General features: G+C 38.9%; 1 protein-coding gene across 8 annotated transcripts in view; it reads right to left on the bottom strand.

Moving 5' to 3' along the window:
* The window catches only part of adgrl2a (adhesion G protein-coupled receptor L2a), a 111,516-nt gene that overhangs the window by 26,820 nt on the left and 61,899 nt on the right, over positions 1-22,797 (bottom strand). For 5 of the 8 annotated variants that reach the window (XM_087783582.1, XM_087783583.1, XM_087783588.1 and 2 more), the window contains 8 exons: positions 8,158-8,472; positions 7,626-7,729; positions 6,504-6,689; positions 5,750-5,788; positions 3,725-3,908; positions 2,701-2,823; positions 2,328-2,527; positions 1,624-1,797 (listed from right to left, as the gene is read on the bottom strand). In XM_087783582.1, coding sequence (XP_087639708.1) covers positions 1,624-1,797; positions 2,328-2,527; positions 2,701-2,823; positions 3,725-3,908; positions 5,750-5,788; positions 6,504-6,689; positions 7,626-7,729; positions 8,158-8,472 — 1,325 coding nt within the window. The remainder of the gene's footprint in view (positions 1-1,623; positions 1,798-2,327; positions 2,528-2,700; positions 2,824-3,724; positions 3,909-5,749; positions 5,789-6,503; positions 6,690-7,625; positions 7,730-8,157; positions 8,473-22,797) is intronic. The other 3 variants (XM_087783581.1, XM_087783586.1, XM_087783584.1) reach the window with 2 other exon arrangements.

The following is a 22,797-nucleotide window of genomic DNA, read 5'->3' as shown; positions in this document are numbered from 1 at the left end:
GTCCCAAACAAAAAAAAAGGTAGGAAAGCACTTTGATGTCACATACATCTGCCAAGGAGCTGAATCCATGTGAAAAACAAAAATAAATAATAGAAAGAAATCTAAGGACTATAGAATTATTTTGACCTTTGTACAAATGTTTCCCTGCAAATAGACCCTAAGGTAAGGCAGGGGTTTTAACCACTGCACCATTTAAGACAAAAATAAATCTGCTGACTCATCAAATCTCTAAAAAAAACACATTTTGTTGCCAGAGTTCCATGAAAGACTGTATAATCTTGTTAATTCTGAGCGGAGTGAAAGGAAGACGTTGTTCTACGCTAATCTTTGTATCCTTTTCTTTGATCTATGTTCCTAATATTTGCACTTTGTCATTCTTTGCACTTTGTTCTTTTTATTTGCACTTTGTTCTTGTTTTTATTAAACTATCGTCTGCTGTGAACTGGAAACCCAATTTCCCTGAAGAAGATCTCCAGAGGGATTAATAAAGTCTATCTAATCTAATCTAAATTGATCTACTTTCAGTGATTCCAGTTTTACTTTTATCTTCGCTCGCTCCTAACACAGATGCGTGCCTGAGCGGTAACGCTTAGAGGCCATACAAGTGAATGATACAACCTCTTTTATAAACCCAAATGAAACATTTAAATAGATCCATTATCTCTTCTAAGTGGTGACATTTTTACAAACACTGACATTAATTTTGGCAGAGATAAATAGGTAATAACTGCTGGTATACTATATTAAAAAACATTAAAATCATAAATATATAAGCACAAACGCGTTTAAAAAATGTGTATTCAGGACAGGAGTTGCTGACTCTTAGTCAAAAATGATCTATTATTCCAAAAAAGGAATTTCAAATTCATACAAATAAAAGTTAGAAAAGCACTTTGAGGGAACATACCTCTGCCAAGGAGCTGAATCCACACGACAATATAAACGCTGTGATTCTAGAATTCTTTTCACTTTCAGAAATATTTAAAATTTCCAATATCTCTTCTAAGTAATAGAATTTTTTTTTTTTTTTCACAACACTGACGTTGCATTTTTGCTATGCAATTCAAAAGGAAACCAATCAACTAAGGCCCAACTCCTTGGCAGAGGTAATAACTAGTGATACTCTGGTGAAGCTTCATGAAACAGTGTCATTATTTTCAGAGTCCACTAGATGGCGGTCTCTGCACTATTTTCCTTTGTTTTGAACAACTATTCTAATGAAACATATCATTTACAAACTGATGGCGCCACCTACTGACCTCTAAACATCATGACACTGTTTCATGAAGCTTCATCAGACCATTTACTAGTAATAAAGTAACAGTCGAGACGTAACAATTTCTACTATAGTAAAAATAATTAAATAATAGAAATATACACACTAACAGCATTAAAAATATATATATTTATAGATAATATTTAAGCATGAAGGTGAAAAAAGAATATATAATAAATTAATAGCAATTTTGAGTGGAAATAAAAGTGGAAAATTGCGTCAATTGGTGTCAGAAGTAGGATGATAAGATGCGTCCATATCCATAAAAGGTTTTTTGAGGTTTGCTTTACAACTTTTAAGAAATATATATATTAAAAAGAAGATAAAAAAAAAAGAGATCAACTTACAGAGACTTCGCGATGCGCCATGAGCACGGCGAAGTTGGTGAGGTGGCTGCAGGAGCAGGTGGTGTGAGTCTTGTTGGCGTCCAGGAGCTTGCAGCCCTGCGTGGACCAGTAGCCCATCATGCTCCTCTCCGAGTAATTCCAGAAGGAGCAATTGGAGTTGAAGTAGTGATCCATCTGCGGACGACACGAGACAAGTGTCCGAAAAAAAACAATCCACTGGCTTTTTTTTTTTCTTCTTGGAATGAGGCGCCGCCGCCGCCGAAGCGACTCGCTTAACCCCCCCTTCAGACTCTCTCGCCCACTCAGATCGCATCGCTCCCGCACATGGGTGAAGAAGAATCGCGGCAGGCATTTCTTTGACTTGTTAAATCGAGCGCGGCGCGTTACGGGGGGATGCGAGCGGCCTCCGTGACACGAGCGCGTCTCCGGGAATCGCAGCGTTTCTCTGATAAAGAGAGTCGCAGGCGGCCCTCTGGGAACCCCCCCTCGACGCCTGGAAGACGGAGGATAATTGGCGCTCCGCTAATTTCTTCCTAGATTGTACTGCTAATCTAAGGAGTTAATCCTCCACCCCCTCGCCGCTATAAAAGAAAATGGGTATCATTTATATCCCAATGTTGATTAAAGAATTAGTTTTCATTAAGAATTCACTTAGGATCTTAAGACTCCTTTAATTTGATGTTCAGCGACTTAAATAAACTCACGTCGATGTGCGCCAGCGTGAACACCACCGGCTCGTTGATGAACACGCGGCTCGACTCCTTGTTGATGGAGGCGGCGATGATGTCCGAGTTGACCGTCACGTTGCGGCCGTAGCCGTCGTCCGCCATCTTGATGGTGGCGTTCTCCGTGCTGAGGAACTGACCCAGATTCTTGTAGAGCACGAACACTAGTTTGGCCACTCCTGGGGAGGAGAGGACGGGAACGAAAGAAAACAAAAAGAAAAGAGAGATGTTTGAAAAGGTCAGGCGGCTCAGGAAAACCAATGGTTGTGGTATTTAGAAAATGGAGGATAAAACAGTGGGAACTTCAAAATGGATGATCACGAAGTGGCCGTTGAATTTTTTCGGAGCTTACCGTTGCGGCTGTTGAGTTTGACGGTGTTGGCCGAGAGCTGGATGGAGATTCCACTCTTGCTGGATTGAGGGAATTTGAAGTCCTGGACTTGGCCGTCGGTGCTGAGGACGTAGACGTCCAAGACTGGTTGGGGAAAAAAATGGATTAAAAAAAAGTTAAAAACAAGAACTTTAAATAAATAAATAGATAAGTAGACCATCAGTGCTGAGGGTATCCAAATCATTTAGGAAAAAAGGATTGAAAAAGAAAAATGTGAAATAAAATCAGATCTTATGATATATTTTTTTTTTTATTCTACCGTGAAAACAGGAATATTAATATTTTATTATATAATGTGACAACAATGAAAAATCGCCTTTAAATTATCCTTATTATGGATTTTTTAAATTACATGAGTGACTTGATTTATATATTAATTCTACGTTTACTAAAATAAATATATATATATTATTATTATTATTATGTTTTTATTACTAGAGGAAAATATAGATGTACACTTAAAAATAAAATGAATAAAAATCAAGCAATGATAATGGAAAGAAATGGTTTCTTTTTTCATCAAATAACATATCAATTGTTTCAATTTGAATAGTTTTGTGGTGCGACGTTAAAGTCAACACGTCCATTATGACATAAGAAAATAATAAACAATGATTATATACATGTTTACAACTCAAAGAAAATATAGCTTCATACCTAGACCCTCATTTCCAACAGGCAAAAATATAAAATAATTAAATGTCTAATCAAATATGAAAAATAAATAAAATAAAAATAAGGGAAAAAAAATCTGAATTAATTTTGATAAAAGTGGAAAAAAAAAGAAAAATAAAGTAATTGATTGAAACTTGAAATAACGGAAGTTTAAATAAATATTGTCATGGCCAATACATTTTTTAAAAAGTATATGAAATGAACCACTTTCATGAAAAAAATATCATTAACTCAAGTTTAAAGTGCTCTTCACACCCGTTTCCCGACTAATCCAAGATCCCACCGACGCTTCCTGTAACTTTCGACTCACTTATGTTGTCGGCCGGGACCTTGACGATGGCCGGCTCCATCAGGTTGTCGGCGAGGACGAAGGCTCCCTCCTCCAGGGTGTCCAGCAGCATGGTGGCGGCGTGGGTCTGCTCCGTGCTGTTCATGTCGTGCCAGGACAACAGAGCCTCCGGGCGCAACAGGTTGTCCACCGTGTCAACGATGGCCTGCGTCCAAAAGACAACAAACAAATGAGTTTGTGGAAAGAAAAAAAAAAAGGGATGACAAAGGACAGGTTTTTTTTTTTTAATGTATGACGTTTCTTAAAAGAACTGCAGAGGGAGAGGGGGAAGAACTAAAGAACACCTCTTGTCGTGAATTTGGGATTCGCTCTTCGGGTCACACTGCTCTTAAGCTTCATAATTGGAAATTAGAGACGACCTGCTGAAAGTCACCAACGCAAATTAGCCTTGAATTATTTCTCTTTAATTGCAAATTATAAGTTCACAAAGTCAAAACTTATTTTTCTTTTTCTACTTCTTGACCCGGGGAATTGTGTGTCTCTCTGTGTGTGTGTGTGTGTGTGTGTGTGTGTGTGTGTGTGTGTGTGTGTGTGTGTGTGTGTGTGTGTGTGTGTGTGTGTGTGCGTGGAACCACATAAATTAGTCGTCCTTGACAAGTTTAAATAAAACGCCAGATTAAAGGGATTTTTTTTTTCTTTTATGAACACTTTTTTAAAAGAAGTGGAAATGGATTTAAAACCACAACGGATGTTTCAAAAAAAGCTCACTCGAGTATTCAAGGGTGGAACAGGAGAAGATAAATGCTTTAATGGGGGAATGAAAGAAACCAAAAAAATATGGCAGCGTCTTAAAGTAAAAGACAAACAATTGGAAATAAAACTTATTAACCAACTTTAGAACATTTTTTTTACCATGATTCAATTGGGTTTCCCCTAGTGATGTTCTGATGAAGCTTCATGAAACACTGCCATGTTGTTTAGAGGTCAGTAGGTGGCGCCATCAGTTAAAATGATTTTTTATTAGAACAGTTGTTCAAAACAAATGAAAACAGTGCAGAGACCGCCATCTAGTGGACTCTGAAGATGATGGACACTGTTTCATGAAGCTTCATCAGACCATCACTAGTTTCCCCCAGTTTGGGACTCAAATTATAATAAAAAAAATAAAATACAAATAAATAATAATAACAAGAAAAAGAAGGAATATTTCAATTTTTCTACGGTTGGTTTCATTTAATTCCTCCTGAATTGGACAATATAGTAAAATATAAAAGAGAAAGTAATAATTGGAACTAGAAATACAACAAATCTTTGGATTTTCCTAAGGCTGGTTTTATTTACCAAATTCGACTCAACATATTATTAAAAAAAATAGGATAAATAAATAATTGGAACAAATATTTCGATTTTTCAAAGCTTGGTTTCATTGGAATTCTCCTAAATTGGGCTTAAAATAGTTAAAGACTGTAAAGTTTGTTTTCATGTGCTCATATTTGAGTTTCTAATTTACCTCAGCAGCAAATAAATCAGTGTAAGACAAGAGTCTAAATCTTAAGGTATCCCAAAATATATATAAATATATATTTATTTTTTTAATTTGGACTTCCTGCTTGATTCGATCGACAGAGGTGGTGACATGTTGCGATCCCTTTGCAGCTCTTTCTTGAATGAAAATGCAGGAATGAAAAAAATGTTATCACGTTTAAAAAAAAGGGAGAATCACGACAGCGAACGATGGGGAAAAACACTGAAATAGAATGATTTCCAAGTCAACGAAAAACAAACATTAATAGTTAAGCAAGAAGCTTTTAAGTTAATTAAGAAATAACAAAGACTTCTTCTCCTTCACTCGGGGGGGTGACACTTAAAAAAAAAAAAAAAAAAGCACATGAAATAACCGTAGAAGTCAGTCCAGGGGAGACAGGGAAGTGCAATGCAGTGCAGAGGGAACATGCTGCTGAGCCGGAGCTGGGACATAAAGCACGGGAGCAAGAGGAGGGAGCGACAGCAAGCAGAGAGAGCAATAACATCGCTCCGGTCCAGTACCTTCATGTACGCCCTGCATGTCCTTTCTCGTTTTTGAAGCTTTTTTTTTTTTTTTTTTTTTTTTTTATTAGACAAGAAAAAAAGAACAGAAAAAAATCGACAGATAATTTGCAAAAGTTCATGAGTTTGAGTGAAAAGGTTTTTTTCTGAACAAAAAAAAAACCAAGGGCGACTTGACTGCTGGATATTATTCAGGCTAATAAATGAGTGAGCTTCTGACGCTCCTATTGGTGCTCTGGAGGTCGGAGTGAGAAAAACCGCTCTGGCTTCATTTCCTTCCTCTCGGCTGGAATAAAGCCTGGGATTTTTTAACTTGGCGCGGCTTCGGCCAAAATAATAAAATTAATTTCCCTTTGACTTTGACAGGAATGTGAAAGAAAAAGGTAGGACGAGTGTTTTTTTTTATTTTTTATCTGAAACACTTTGAATTAAGTCCTGACAAATTCAATACTTCCACGGTGAGCACTTTCTACCCCCTTTTTTTGGCTTTTGCTAAAAACTTAAACAAGTATGGATTTAAATGAAAAAAAAAACAAAGCATGCAAAAAAGGTTAAATGACTACATATTGATCTTAAGAAAATATAATTTTCTTAAATAAAATAAATGTAATGCTTTATTCTGGGAGGAAAACTTACAATTACAGCAGCTTTTCTAGCACCTACGCGTTATTTAACTGGATATCTATCACTTTATATTCACTTTAGCCATCACAGATTGTCTTTTTTAAACATCACAGACTGGTTTTTTTCGTACCTTGTTGAAGCTCCGTCCGGCCGAGTCCTTCTCGCTCGGCCTGAGCTCCTGCAGCTGCGCGTCCAGAATGTCCACCAACTGCTCCATCAGACGCACCGAGGAACTGACGTCGCCGGCAAAGATCGGCCCTTTGGTGTGTTTCGCCAACTCGTTGGCCAAGTTCGCCGCGTTCTCGCCGCTGCGGATCTGTGGGCGGGAAAAATAAGTTTTAATAAAAGTAAAAAGTATTACATTTAAAAGTATTAAATAATGAAATATGTTAGCATTGATGAACGGCTGATAATTAAACAAGGCTCCTTACGTCTTCAATTCAAAACTTTTTAACTTGAAAAGATTAAATAACACATTAATGACATCGAGCTTATGGACAGTTTTCCATGTTTTAAGTGTTTTTTTAACAATAAAATATTATCTTGCACAAATGACAGAACGTTCCCTGGTTGCAATTTTTTAAGCATATAGAAAAAATGTGTTGATTGGACAGAAAATTCTCAACAATTTTTGATAGTTTTGCTATTTTTGCCATGAGAGTCAATCTATAAATGATTAAAATCCAAATGATAAAAAAAAGTAACATAAAATAGTAAATCTGTAAAATATTAAAATGTAAAATTAATAAAATGTTGCCAAATAACTAAAAATAAAAATACAAAAGTTAAATAAAATAAATAATAATAATTTTAAATAAACATAAAATGGTTAATTTTAAAAATAGTAGAAAATGGGACCAAATAATTTGTAATAAACATACTATATTCAATAAGTAAATTATTAAAAATTAGAATGATAAAAATGTTACCAAATAATTTGAAATACACATAAAATATTACTTATCATGGGTTCAAATATTTAGTAAAACTAAATTTAGGACATCTTAATGGCTTATTTTTAGTTTAATGCTGTTTAAGGATAGGTGGAAAACCTTTAGAAAAGTTGTACATTTCACAAACATTAGTTTGTTGTTTTTTTTGCAAATATAAACAACTTATAATGCAGCTGAATGATTTGTTTAACACCAGATTTCAAGATAAACTACCACAAATTACTGTTTGACTTCTGCCGGTCGATGTTAGCGATAACAATTGTAGGTCTAAAAAAAGAAGAAGCAGAGCTCACACCAACCTTCTGGGCGACTTGGTTGACCCAGTGGGAGGTACAGTTGCTGAGATCAGGGCCCTTCGGGTGCCAGGCCCCGGTGGAGAGGACACATAAATAAGAAGCCGTGCCTGTCGGTAAAAAAAAAACAAAGATGTTTTAGTCACTTTTTAATGAACAAAACAGAGCTTTTTTTTTAATAATCATGTCCTTCTTTCTCTTCTCCACTTGGATGCTGTAACCGCGCTTAAATAAAAGAGTTCCGTCCTAATTAGCAAACAAGTCCGACACAATTTCACGCGACAATCCGACCACAGCTGTTTGTTGCCAGCTTCGGGGACGAGCAGCTGAGCCGACCCGGAGAGCCGTTACAAATGGCCTAATCATGTTTAGTCCTGAAGTGACACGGCCAACAACGCTAGAATAAAGCGTGTCGCTCCGGGGTCCCAGTACGCCAATTAAAACCCACGGCGAATATTTTTGGAACCCGACTTCGTGATGTTCTCTTCACGAGCTCACCGGCGGTGGGGGTGGGGGGTCAGGTGACTCCCTTGTTTACCTCGCGTCCCCTTGGGACAAGGTCGCTCCACCAGCATGCCCCTCTGGGTCTGGGGCCATGTTATGTCTCGTCTCTCGGCGGCCTCGCAGAAGCGCTGGGGCAACGGGAAGGACTCCAGGGGCGGCGGCGGCGTGGTGGTCCGCGGGGTCGCCGGTTGCGGCGGTTGCGCCGGCTTGGGGGCGCCCTTGCTGCCCTCCTTCAGCGCGATGGTGGCGGTGGTGTTGACTCCGCCCCAGCGCGCCGTGGTGGTGGTGGAGCTGGTGGTGGTCTTCTGGGGCAGCGCCGACACGGACGCGTCCGACAGTTGAGGACCTGCTAGATAAAAGAAAATAAAGAATAAATACGTGAGGAAAAAAAAAGAGAAACGGCTCCGCGGTCTCGTCGGACCTCGGGTTTTTATCTGAGCGGTGAACAGATAAATCAAGCAGAAATTGTAGTTTGACCTGTGGTTTGAGTCTGAGGTCAGTTCATTAGCGCGCCGACCCCCCCCCCCCCCCTGGGGTACTTAATGTGTAGCGCTGTATGGGCGAGTGATGCCGCCTGGCAGGTAGTCAACGCTTGACCTCCGGCTCGCCAAGATGCCCTCGGCTTCGTGTAATGAACGCCGACGTTTTCTTTCGCAACCGCATCGTCATATTTCTCGGGGATGGTCGGGCGACCTGTTGACCAACACTAATTGGCCTGAAATGTATTGTACTGCCAGGGAAGTTTACTGCGATATGACGTGACCTAGACCAGTGTTTGGTTCGTTTAACGATGGCTATTAAACGTATATATACACGAGTTAAACAAGTATTACCGTTTGTTTTAAGGACCTTGTTTGTTCGTTTTCGACGGTGAAACTACCAGAGGTATCACAATACGATACTGTAGGAACAATATTTTTGTCGTATTTTTTGAGTACTTGACTCTAGCCTGATGGTCTGATGAAGCTTCATGAAACAGTGTCATGTTGTTTAGAGGTCAGTAGGTGGCGCCATCAGTTTAAAAATGTGATGTTTCATTAGAACATCCAAAACAAAGGAAAATATTGCAGAGACCGCCATCTAGTGGACTCTGAACATAATGACACTGCTTCATGAAGCTTCATCAGACCATCAAGCCTCGACCCTGGACCACATAACTTTTGATGAAGATACGTCGCTTTTAAAAGCTGTTTTTTAATGAATCGATACAGAACAATTGAATATCGATACAGTATTGGGGGGGAAAAAACATCACGATTTATCACTGCGTCGATATTTTCTCAAACCACCTTATGATACGTACTTTTTGCATTCCGCAAAAATGTTAAAAACATTAGCGGTTTTCTGTACCATCTGGATCGAGGGAGGTTTTGAAGGGTCCTCGTCATCTTTCTGTCCGTACTAGCCGTTAGCGTCGTAGTCAAGTTACGCTATTCACGATATACAACGGTATGAAACTGAACTGAACTGGTAGTTATAAGCTTTATTAATTGTTGTGTTTTTTATGAAGGGAAATAAGCTCCTTAGCAGAGGTATGTGCAAGATAAGTGCTTTTCCATTTTGTTTTTTCAGAGAACAAGATCAGTTTTCACCTTATATATATAAAAATAAACAAAAATGTCGTTCTTATGACGTGAAACATTAGTCGCGTTAAACGCAACTTTTCTCATCGTCTTATCCCCGTCGCACACTTGCACTTAATAAGAACCGAAAACTTAATTCCTCCTAGAAACTGTAACATATACATACGTCCATGGATTTTGTCGAGTAAATTGCCCCGCTAAGTGCTTTTGTGCAACAGGCGAACGAACGCCCGTTGTCTACGGCTGATCCGAGGCACTCAGTCTGCAGCCAACAAGACAATAATTACAGTAACATCCTCCGAGCTGGCAATCATTCTTGCCTCGGAGATTTTTTGTGGCACGGCTGATTAAATTTCACCGAGCAACAGTGAACCTTGCGCGCGTCGCCGTGGCGCCTTCCGAACGGTTCCTTCGCTTTTTTTTTTCCTTCGACTGCACAAACTCAGATGAAGCAGGTGGGCAGCGACTCGTTTCACATCCCAGACGGGAAGAAAAATCCTTCTTTCTTCAGCCATTTGGGACAAAAAAAAAAAAACAGCTGAGCAATAAGAACGTTTCATAAGCCACGACGATACACTGACGTCTATTGATTAAACGTTGATGAGCGCTAACTAGATTCGATAAACGAGTTCCGCGTCGCCGGGCCGGAGAGAGTATTTTTTGTAGGTTAAAATAACAGGATTGAAGGTAAATAAATAAAAAAGGATTATCATTCATTGGAGCCGTGATTGGAATGCAACGTGCACAGTGTGTTTAATCGTGTTTGAGTACTTTGATTTCCTCCATTAGGCTGTCTGCGGAGCATGCAGGGAATGTGAAGAGGTGTTGTTACGCTGCTCCGTCTGAAGGCTACCATTACTTGTACATTGAGAGAGACTACAAAAAAAAAAAATCCATTAGCGATCCCGCAACAAAAAAAAAGGGATTAAAATGAGAAAAGTAAATGTATAATTCAAAGTTCCTCGCGGGTGTCTCGACCCTTGACGCTCTGCCTCTGGGTGGAAAGTATAGTTTTTAATTTGAGCGTCATTAAAAGGCAAAGAAAAATAGCTTCCTTAAGGAAACTTTTGAAAAACATCGAGGCAGAAGTACTTCTGATAAATGCTTCTTTGCCTGTATTTATGTGGCCCTTGTGAGGTCAGAGAAAGTCAATGATGAATCATGCAGTTACTGACAAATGATCTCCCATTTCTTACATTATTATAATAGTTGAATTGATTAAGTGAAATGTTATGTTGTTAAATAATCTTTTTTTTTTTCTTTTTGTCAATACATTTTCCTTGATCTTTCTGTATTTATTGAAACTCACAGTATGGTATTTATTTTACTAAATTGATTTGCCGAACCCTGTGCCATTACTATCAAATGCAGTATATAACAATAACAATAATAAAAACAATAGTAATAATAACAGTAATGACGATAATAAAATAGTGACCACAATAATAATAGTAATAGTGGAAATAATAATATCAAGTATATAATATAATGTTATATATGAATGTATTACTGTAATGTTAATATGTTCAATAAAGTGTTGGTGGAACGCACTGTCCCTTTAAATACATTTTAGGAAATGGTGTTTTCTGGAGTATAAATTTTTGTCATTTGCATGCATTTGTTCTCGTTTAGACTATTGTTACAATTCATTTTCGTGTCTAAACAAGAAGGAACTGTCTCGCCTGCAGTTACAAAAACTTAACAAAACTACAGCAGAATTCTGAGCTGTTCTAGTAGAAGAACTCACATTTACCCGATCCTTAAAACTTTTCACTGGCTGCCAGTTTATTTCAGGATCAATTTTTTAAATTCTGTTTCTTACTTTCAGATCTATTCATGGTCAGACTCTTCCTTACATCAGTGATCTGATCCAGCCTTACACCCCAGCTCGGGCTCTGAGGTCTGTGGATCAGAATCTACTGTGTTTGATGATCTACTGACTCCTTCAAGAAACATCTTAAGACATTTTTATTTGTGCAGGCTTTCTCCTTATCTTCTGGGACTCTTGTGTTCGTCTCAAGAGTTTTTAAATTTGTAGGTATTTTTAACCGTGTATTGCCTTTTATTGTTCAAGTGCTTTGTGACCCTGGTCTAGAAAGCTACTTTACAAATAACGGTTACTTACTTTCATCAGGCTAAACTCAAGAGTCACTTCTGCTACTTTTAAGAAACTCAACCAGTGTTCTTAAATGTCATCTGACTCACGATTCCAAGATGTTTTCTGTCGTCGGCGCTCGATAAAAACGAGACGACCGCCGCACAGGTGGGCGACATCAGGATTGCCTGGTGGCGGACCCGTCAATCAAACCTCCGGCGTCCACATTCCCACCCCCCCCCCCCCTCAAACCTCTCTATCCTTTTTACTCGCCGCTGGTGAAATGTTCAGCCGCCTGCCCTGTCACGGTGACCAGAAGACAACCTGTGCTTAGTGTCCTTTCAGCACTAGCATTTAGGCGGGCGGGAGAACAGCCTGTCTCCATTATGCGCCAATACACTGTCATTGCTACAACCTGCATGACTCACAACGGAGAATTTCGGTGAGTTGAAAAGCAATTCCAAAACCCCCCCCCCAAAAAAAAAAATCATAACTCATATCTGGCTAAGTTACACCGAGAGTGGGGGGGGGGGGACGAGTGTCCATGTCTGTGTTATTGCCGGTTTTAAACTTGGCGAACCTCCAGGAGATTCCCGGGAAACATGGGGGCCCGTTTATAGGTTTCTCATTTCCAAAAGTATGAAAGATGATAAGGATAAGACTCCGGCCTCCATGGGTGGGGAGTTTAGGATCCGCGCACAGAAATAAAAATGAAAATAAATCGCTTGTGGACAGCATGAGTCGAGAGGGGGGAAAAAAAGGGTGTGTGCTACTACAGCCGATAAATCAAGCGGAGGCATCAGATGTAATCCAAGCACATTCCTCGAGCATGTCCGCTAACAGCTACATCTTGTCTACAACGCTCTCGCAACAGGCCTCACGTCTCGCTGAGTTACGGCGCCGAAAAAATTCTCGACAATTACATCCACTTTTTTCGTTTGGGTGAGCCGTCTTTTTTTTTGGACGTCCTGCTTTTTTTTTTCCTGCCTTTAAAAAATTAACAACTGGTAAATTCCAGGCAACAACAAACAGGTTTTTGGCTTCGACCAATGAGGGATGGCGAACTGGAACGCCTGCGAAGCGGCGTGCGAAGCGGTCGCTGCCAGAGTCGGCGTCGCGCGAGACAGAAAAGCTGTCCAGGCTTAAATAAAATATTTTGAAAAAAACATTGATGATGGAGGGTCATTAGCTGGGAAGACAACGTAAAGTGGTGGAAGTTAAAAACCCGAAGCAACTAATCCTCTTTTCTCTTTAAAAGACGAGGCTAATATGGATGTAGGCTACACTGCATTAACAATGACCGCTGATGTTCCAACGTGCATGTCCATCCCATAATCCTGCAGCTCGGTAATCCCATTACCTTTATTCCAATGCTTGGTTTCATGTAATCCAATGAGTATTAAAACAACCTTTTTATAAACATTGCTGCGCTGCATCTTTCATAAGTATAATGTATTTATGGTTAGAGCTCCGCCCTCTACTAGACTTTGTCCAATCAAACGTGACGTCACTTTGGAAGGGATTATGTTGGATGGTTGGTGTTAGTCGGTCTTGGTTAATAGTAATAACGTTTTCACTAAGAAAAAGAAACTGCACAAAAGTTCTTCTTATTTTTCTATTATTGTTTCTATAGAGACAAAAAAAACACACAATGTCATCGTTAAGTAGCTTTTTTGGTTGAATTTCATTTTGTAATTTTTTGTTTATTTATGTTTTTCTGTCAATCTGACGCAGTGAAAGCATTTCCGTGGGATTTTTTATTCAACTAAATGAATGTCCTCTTCAATTTTAGTCAATTATGTCAACATAGTTTTTATTTCGTAAACGTTCATTCTTGTTTTTGTCCGTCACTGTATCATGATACAGTGTCTTCATTTTGAAATGCCACTAGATGTCACTCTCTGCTCTATAATCTTTGGCAACCTGGAATCCTTTTATAAGCGTAGAGCACCATGTAGTGGCCTTTAAAAAAATAGGGTATCATGATACCGGCTAGTGGCCTCATTAAACAGCTATCTACAAGATACTGTATCATGATACAGTGTTTGAAAGACAACTATATCTTTGGCTCTAATTTAAATCAGATCTAGCATCATTTTCAAATTTAAGAGTGCCATCTAGTGGCCTTTTAAATTAACACAATGTATCATGATACACCTACAGTAAGGCCTCACATAATCTGTGGATCTAGTCAACTAATTCAATGAAAGATGGCATCATTTTCAAACCAAAGTGGCCTTTCAAAATAAAGGTATCATGATAAATTGTCTTCACTAGTTTCATGAGGCCTCATCAACCCTTCACTAGTAAACACTGACCAAATAGTCAAAGTATCAAGAATACACTTTTCTTCTCAATTACATGACTTGGATTACTATTCTATAGTGATGGTTTGATGAAGCTTCATGAAACAGTATCATTATTCTCAGAGTCCACTTATTTTACCTTGTTTTGAACAACTGTTCTAATGAAACATTATTTTTAAACTGACGGCGCCACCTACTGACCTCTAAACAACATGACACCGTTTCATGAAGCTTCACCAGCCCATCACTACTATTCTAATCCACGTTGTTCGTCACAGTATTGTCACTTTTTATTGTTTTTTCGAAAAGTTTTTCCATCATATTCGGATTTTAGTTTTGGCGTCTCAATGACATGGGGTAGCAAAAAAAAAAAAAAAAAAAAGAAAGAAAATCTACTCAAGTCTGGCTGACACGACTGAACGCATTCCCCTCCACAATATCACTTTGATGATGACAAAAGACACAAATCCCACGTTCGGGCTGCACGGCGGCGGCACCGGGACAGGATCCTTGATTACTATGTCTCTGCTCCAGTCGGCCCAGGGGGAACCTTCAATTAGCTGTCACCGAGTGTAAAGCGGGGCGGAGCCCTATCCCTCTGTAGTACCACCGATATATATCCAGGACACACTTATTCATCCCTCCTCCCTTTTGGTGTGAATCGACACCCTCACGTTGTTGAAGGTATATCTCAGCGGTTGTGTTATTACCACTGGGGGGTTATAAGGTCCGTGATTGATGACAGACGATGAGACGTGAATCCAGTGGAGGAACTCGTCTTGTCGAGTGTTTTTTGCAGGGGAAGCATATGTATTACAAGGGGGGAGCGAGACACGAGGATGACGCGAGGACTCCATAGGCATGGCAGGGTGACAAATGAAAACTGACAGTCTGTGTGTCTTTTATATTACACCTAACGGCTTCGCCCGCACCGAGCACCACATGGCTGTTCATCAGGGTAATGTTTCATACACATTATCAGGTGCTGTTTATCTTTGGAGGGGAGACGGGTAACGGCACATATGTTACCTATTAAGTGCGGTTTAAACAATTAAAGGCCGATTTAAAACGAATTTGTGTACCGCGGGTCGAGGTTGTGTTACTTCATTCCAAACAAAATGCTTTATAATGCACGACTTATTGCCAGATAAATACGCGGCAAAACGTGATTTATAGTAATTGATCTTGGCCCGGGAGGAGTTCCAGTTCCTTAGAAGCCGAACAACAGAGTCCCCGTAATTTAGTGTAATAAAAGGAGCAAGCTGTTGGACCTCTGAAGATCGGAGCTTTTGGGGAGTTTTTCTTTTCTCCATCGGGAAAAGATGGACTGATAAAAGTGGCTTAACTTTGCTAAAAAAGAATCCCTTGTGTGTGAGCAGATGGTTTATATCCTCTGGTACAATTATTATATAACATTTTAACTATTTTGAAGCTAGAATTGCTTTTGGTAATGTTAGATGTACTGGTTGAATTCTGAGAAGAAAATGTGGATGTATTTTTTAATTCTTCTGCCAAATAATGTTATCGCTTTATGTTATCAAACTATTTTAATTGAATTTTCATAGAAATTGCATTTTTCAGAAAATGATAGTGTTTGAAGAATTGGAGGAAACACAAATAAACCTTAAGGTGATTGTGACTCATTTTGTAAGGGATATTTTTCATGGTTTTAGGGTTTTTGTTAGCGATGGGCTTATGAAGCTTCATGAAACAGTGTCATGTTGTTTACAGGTCAGTAGGTGGTGTCATCAGTTTAAAAATGATGTGATACTGCATTAGAACAAAGGAAAATAGTGCAGAGACCGCCATCTAGTGGACTCCGAAAATAATGACGCTGCTTCATGAAGCTTCATTGAACCTAGTTTTTGTACGAGGCTTCAACAAGAGACGTAATCACTACCAAGGTAACATTTTTAGGAATAAGCCAACACAACTCTTGTTTCATGGAATGTAATTCCCAGCATTTTATTGTTTTTTTGTTTTTTAAATGTATAAATGTGAACTTTTTACAAGGTCACAATTGTTTACACGTTTTTCTTGGCGATACCTTAAGTCAGGATTGTGTTCCATCTTGTAATTTACTAATATCTTTACTTGATGAGTTGAAAAAAGGCGAGTTTTCACACAAGACTCTTACCTAAACTCCTAAATACTTATTTTAATCTCTATATGTGTACAGACAGAGTTATAGAGGCCTTTATTTTTGTCAGAACAGTGCATAATCGCTAAGGTAGTCGCCCATTTATTAAGACTTTTGAAACATTTTTTTAAAGTTGTTTTGCTTCGGAAGCAAAAACATTTATGAATTCAAAATGAATAGTTATTCTGATCAAGATGAATGTTTGTCTGGCTGAAAAAAAATGTTCCACGAAATGTGAACAAATGATTTGGTTGACAATTATCTGCTAATGGAACAAAATCCGGCAACTCAACAGAAGTGGAATCGACGACGTCTCCTACTGTTGATAAAATGAACTCAAGCACAAGAAAGAAAGAGTCCATGAAGTGAAAGATGAACGACTGAATATCCTTCAGGTCTAGTGCAGGTTAATTGAAATAAGTTGCAGAAAGTAGTGTTTGATGTCTCACTCTCTCAGGATGCATACGTTTAAAACACGGTGATTTACATCAACTGATAATAACACGCGACGGAGACGAGATTACACGCGTATTTCTCCCGCCGTGGACGGGAACATGTGTTTGATTGCTTGTGCATCAGCAGTAAATACGAAGCCAGCTGAGCAAAAATGCGCATAATTTCCCATGAGTCATGTCGGCGGGGCTGATGTGTGGCACATCCATGTTCGGAAAAAAAAAGGGTACGAAAACTAATAGTTGGATTATATCATTTTCTTTTTCCGTTGCCTCCAATCTCTCACATTTGGAACAGAGATTCATATAGATGCAGGCGAACCGAGTTCACACCCACACACATACACACACCCTCGCTCACGCTCAAAAAAAAAAAAAATGACACCAAAGCATAAAGAACAGACATAGCAGCTGCCAGACTACAGCGTGCCTTTTTTCCTCCCGAGCAGCTTTCTCTGTACAGTACGTGCCTCAAATTTCAAGTATTAACTCTCGGCGTGCCGATGTTTCGCCGCTCGCCCACAAAAGGGTGTCTGTTTCAAGAGCGGGTTGAAGCGCACACTTCCGTACGTAAGCGTACATGCTAGAAAAAAGACAGACGTGGAGAATACTCTCCCCTTATAAACAAGATTAGACACAATAATCAGACCCTCGTGGAGCAAATCTCTTCAAAAGGCGGGTGTCGGCGAGTGACGGCCACCATTGTTGGGGCCGCGGCAATAATTCTTTAATGCGCTTCACATCAGAGTCGAGTTGTAATCAAACAAGAGGCGGCGGGTGCCCTTCGCTTTTAAAACCTCAGGCCAACTTTCATCCCCACCCCCCCCGCCCCCCGCTTTTCTCATTTACGACGAACAACACTTTGTGACAATCTAAATTATAACGGGGAGTTTTTTAATCGCCGAAATTCGTGTAGATTTTCCCTGATAATAATTGAAAACAGACAATGATTCCCCGAGATATTCTCTAAGTCGGCGAGCAATGGGAAAATATAAAAGTGGTCATAAATCGATAGTTAACACATCAAACATGGTTTTTAACTGATGTATTTATGTTATAATATATAATAGGTATTCAGTAAAAAGGTATCTAACCTTTATTTACACTTTTTGAAGCTTGACATTTGTTTTTGTAGCCTGGAGCTCAAATATTAAGTTTCCAAATACAAAATCGAGACACGTTCAGTCTCTGCAGGATATTTTCATTTGTTGATTCTTAAGTGTTCATTGGAGCGATAGTTGCTCAAGTGTGTTCCTGGGACATTTAAATACGTTTTTATTCTTCAGGGCAACTAACGTTAGGATTGTAACGCTTGGATGATAGTACGAATGGAGAGTCAAGCCAATGCCACATAGTATGGATTTCAAGTAGATGGTAGTAACATTAACAATTGGTCATGTGACCATTAAGATTTCTAATTTGTATTGTCCTGAAATCTATCCAAAAAGTATTGATGTAATTCTAGCATAGCTGATATATGAGGGTTACATTTTTGTACGAGATCCTCTTTATACTCATAATTTTATTATCTGACTATGAGACATACTTACAAAAACGATTTTGTGTGGTACAAAGATCCGTCCGAAATTTTTTGGAAAGACTATGGTAAGCTACGAAGTAACACTGCTGGGCTCTGTAGTACTACTTAGTGGTGCTCTGTAGTCTTACTCCATAATACTATGAAACCTTATGTGCCTGATAATCCTACCCCTTATGTATGAAAATGGATATTAACAACGTCCTAAGCTGTATTTAATAATCTAATTATATTATTAATCCATTTTAAAGTCTGTGTCTAAAGCAAAAAATGTAACATTTGTATCTCAGTGGATTCATGCAATTCATTTAAAAGCCTCTTAAAGAAATCTAATGTATGACGTTAAACATCTCCATTAGTTTATAAATATTGACTCTTTTTTTTAGTCCTGACAACCCATTTCCTAAAGACCAAAGCCAAGGATTTACTTAAATCCGGTCATCTATTCTGCCCTGCTCTCGATTGGAGAAGATTTGAAGGGTCTGACCTGGGATTTGGTCTGACTTCAAACACACACACACAAGTGTCGTCTCACACACACATGCACAATATTGAAATGTGTGTATCCATGTTGAGGTTTGCGGAAAAAAAAAAGCGCGAGATCCTAATCATTCGAGAGGGTCGAAAACTAATAAAGCGGTGGTGTGGAAACTGACACGGAAAGATACAAAACAAGCCGAGAAATATGACAGGAGCAGAGAACAAAAAAAAAAGAAAAAAAAAGACCATAAAGGATGATTTTCCACATCAATAGCCCTCTCCTTTCACACCGCTGTGTCCACTTGGGCAGCTGACAGTGGGCTGGAGTAGAAAAGGAGGGGAGGCTGGCGGTTGGGGGGGGGAGTTGTTGTCAAGGCAAACACAGAAAAAAAAAAAGTGTTTTTATCACAACCTAATGTCTGCTTCTGTACGGTTTAGTCTGCCCGAGACAAGTCTGCCATTTAATCGAAGCACCTTGAAGAGTGCAAACTTGATTCCCGTTCTCGCCGCCGCCGCGCTCTCCACGCACAGTTGACCTCCACGCAGGCACTACAGAAAAGCAGGAATAAATCACAGCTTATTACAAATCCTGTATATTTATCGGAGCATATAAGAGCCCGCTTCCCCGTGGCGAGCGCTGATGCATACAAGGTCTGGGCGAGCGCACACTCTCGCAAACAAACGCGCAATCAAAGGACATTGTTTCGGAGAGAGGGAAAAAAAAAAAAAAGGGATTTTTTTTCCCCGAGATACAACAAACGCAGTCCATCGCCGTGGAAGTGTGGAGAGCGTTGGAAATGCATCCAACGTCGAACGTCTTTCTTGATTCGTGTGGGAGGGCGGCGGCGGCGGCGGCGGCACTAGGGGGCTTCAATGTACCACTGATTTTTTTTTTATTTCTCGAACATGGGATGAATGGAATGTCTCCCGGGCTCATTTGCGTGGCGTCGGGGGAGCAGACAGACTCTTTTAAGTAGACTTGTTGTTAAAAAGCTGCTTATCGGCGGGTTGAGACCACGCGTCAGGAGTCGAGAAATCACAAAGGAATCTCTTTTTTCGGGTCATATATGTACAAGAAAGACGAGCAAAAAAAAGAGTGGATTAGGACGCGTCCCATTTAATGTCCACTTCCTGTTGGACTTGACCTTATCCTCAGCCTCTATAATCCGACGCGAGATGATCTTGGCTCAGCGCGAGCGGCGTTTATTGGAATGGACGGAGAGAGACCCTCCGACGCGCGGCGTCTCGACGTCCATTTCCTGTGATTGCAGCTTCCTGTGTTGAGAGGACATACTTGTTTGGGTGCTCTTGAGAAATATGGAGAGTGAGGAGAAGAAGTGTCAAGTGATGAGCTGTCACGCTATCGCTGTCACTTCCTGCAGCACTATTTCCCCTTGCAGTGCATCGCGTTCAACATTGAGGAAAAAAAATCCAATATGACTTGAGCATTAAATTCACCTTGACACGGTTTCACCACAGTATGACCTCAATATGTGCTCCAGACACATCTTTATTTTTTACTATTATTGTTTGTTTTGCATTATGAGGGGAAACTAAATATATATACGAGATACCATCAGAAGATCATGAATGGAAGTGAGAAGGAATTGTTGGATTAATAAGTGATTATAAACTGGAAAAAGCTATATAAAGACTTTATTTTTGGTCAAATAACGCATTGATTTGTTGTTATTTTGATTGATAAATATAAAAAAATAACTGATAATGTTAATAAGGTTAATGTTAGCGTACAGATGTATATCTAACGTTGATTTATATTATTTAATAATCTATATCATAACTTTATCTTAATATACCAGCCAGATATTTATATATATATATATATATAAGCTATAATTAAGATATAATTTTGGCTAATGTCCTGCAAATTCTCAAGATCTTAAGTACGTGTTTCTCATTTCTTATATGAATATCAAAACATTTATTTTTGTGAAATAATACTTATTTGGAATGGGTTTCTATTAGTGATGGTCTGATGAAGCTTCGTGAAACAGTGTCATGTTGTTTAGAGGTCAGTAGGTGGCGCCATCAGTTAAAAAATGATGTTTCTTTAGAACAGTTGTTCAAAACAAAGGAAAATAGTGCAGAGACCGCCATCTAGTGGACTCGGAACATAATGACACTGTTTCATGAAGCTTCATCAGACCATCACTAGTTTCTATGGCATCAATGTTTAAATAGCCAATAACCTGTTATAATCTTTGTTGTATTTGTATTCCTAGTGTGTAAATCATATTCCAGAATGTGCTTAACATACACAGTAATAAGCGAGGAAGAGTTGTTGGGAATTCAAGCCTCAAGACACTTTATGGCTTAAATTGTGGATTCAGATTCTGAAAACCACCAACATTTCATCGTCCTTTTCCTACAAAAACAAATTCATTTTCTCATTTTAATGAAAAAAACATTAATTAAATATTTAGCATAACACTAGCGCTGGTGTTCAGATAACTCTTATCACTGTTGTCAACTAGAACATATCTTAAATCCTGTTATTTTAAATCATTTTAAGATAAAATTAAACTTTTTTCAAAGCTGACGGAAACTTTTAAAGAAGTAGAAAAAAAGCGAGACTTTTTCGCCGTCAAGTCTGAACGAGCATCATGATACCACGGAAAGGGTGATTGATGACAGGCCGAAAGAAAAAGTGTCATCATTCACATGTCAACGTGAGCCATGTGGGTGGACAAGCTTATTGACACCCTGATGATCACGCCGGGCCATTTCCCCGCACGCTCGTCCACCGCAGCCGCACATGCATTAGTCAGCGACAAGGCCAGACAAACGCCTTATATGTCAAGGAGAGAAACAATGTTGAGGAAAAATATGTTTGCAGACGCCCTCAGGAGGGAGTGTAGTGTGGAGAATAAATAACACAGGAAGTTGAGTTGTTCTGGTCGGAGGATGATTAAACAGGCGCGACTCCATGGTGGGGTTTTGATAACGAGAGAATTGAATGATTTAACAGCTCTATAGGTACAGCTTCAGTCCCTTATTCAAGGTACATTTTCAGTCAAAAAAAAAGAGAGATTCTTATTTAAAATGAATGGTCACAATGTCAGCAATCCAACTCTCGCCTGGTGCGAACTTTTGACTGTATTTAGGCGAAGTAAATAACGAAAACTGATCGTGTTCTCTGATGTTTTATTATGGATTTAAATCCAAATATAATTTATAGTGAGTTCACTGACCATTTAATATATTTTCATATAAGATTTTAATGGTTTATCCACAGTTCTTGTATTATTTTACTTAATTAAAGTGTATATTTAATTAAATAAAGTACAGTTATTGTGTAGCTTAATTTCATTTGTCGATATACTTACTTTGAAAGTGAACATTTGAAGTTTGATGTCTTTCCCCCGTCGTTTTAAAGCTTATTTTTTTTAAGTTTATTAAGCAATACCTTTCTTTCGTAATACGACAGAGCCCAGTGTAGTTATATAAGGAGGTCTGTATTGCGGCTTTGTAGATTTCCACAGTAGTTACACATGTATGAGTGGCATATACCACACAAAAATAGGTTCGAGGCAGGTTAGTGCTAGCAGAATAAATAGATAAGGTGCACCAGATAATAAGGCAATGGTCGAATTTTGAGAAAATTGTAATGATTTTAAGTCTGAAAAACTTCTTTTATATGAGGATCTAGTAACAAACTGAAACCCTCACACGTCAGCTATGCTAGCATTACACTTATACTTTCAGAAGAAAAGTTGTTGCGACACGCTCACAGTCACGTTTTCGGAAATCTAAAAAGTGTATTTTTTTGCCCAACTAGAAGTTTATTGTTTTTTTTTCCAACATCTACAAACAGCGTGTGGATAAATATAACTTCTACGCAATTAAAATCTTGTTTTCAGTTGCATTATATTCAAAGCAAAAATCAAAAGTATTTGATTAATACAATTGCGAGACAAAATATGTTTATATGTTCAGTTCAGAGTTAAACTTGAACAACAAATTAAAAATTCTATTTGAGTTTTACATTTTTAACATTGAGGCTGTTTCTCTATAGCCGTTTCAAAATAATGGCCCTCAGTCTCGCTGCATTCGTCCGAGG

The sequence above is a fragment of the Callionymus lyra genome, chromosome 2, assembly GCF_982586985.1.
Source record: "Callionymus lyra chromosome 2, fCalLyr1.hap1.1, whole genome shotgun sequence".
Classification (NCBI taxonomy): domain Eukaryota; kingdom Metazoa; phylum Chordata; class Actinopteri; order Syngnathiformes; family Callionymidae; genus Callionymus; species Callionymus lyra.
The sequence above is the reverse complement of the archived record's forward strand: the minus strand, read 5'-3'. Positions and strand labels throughout refer to the sequence as shown.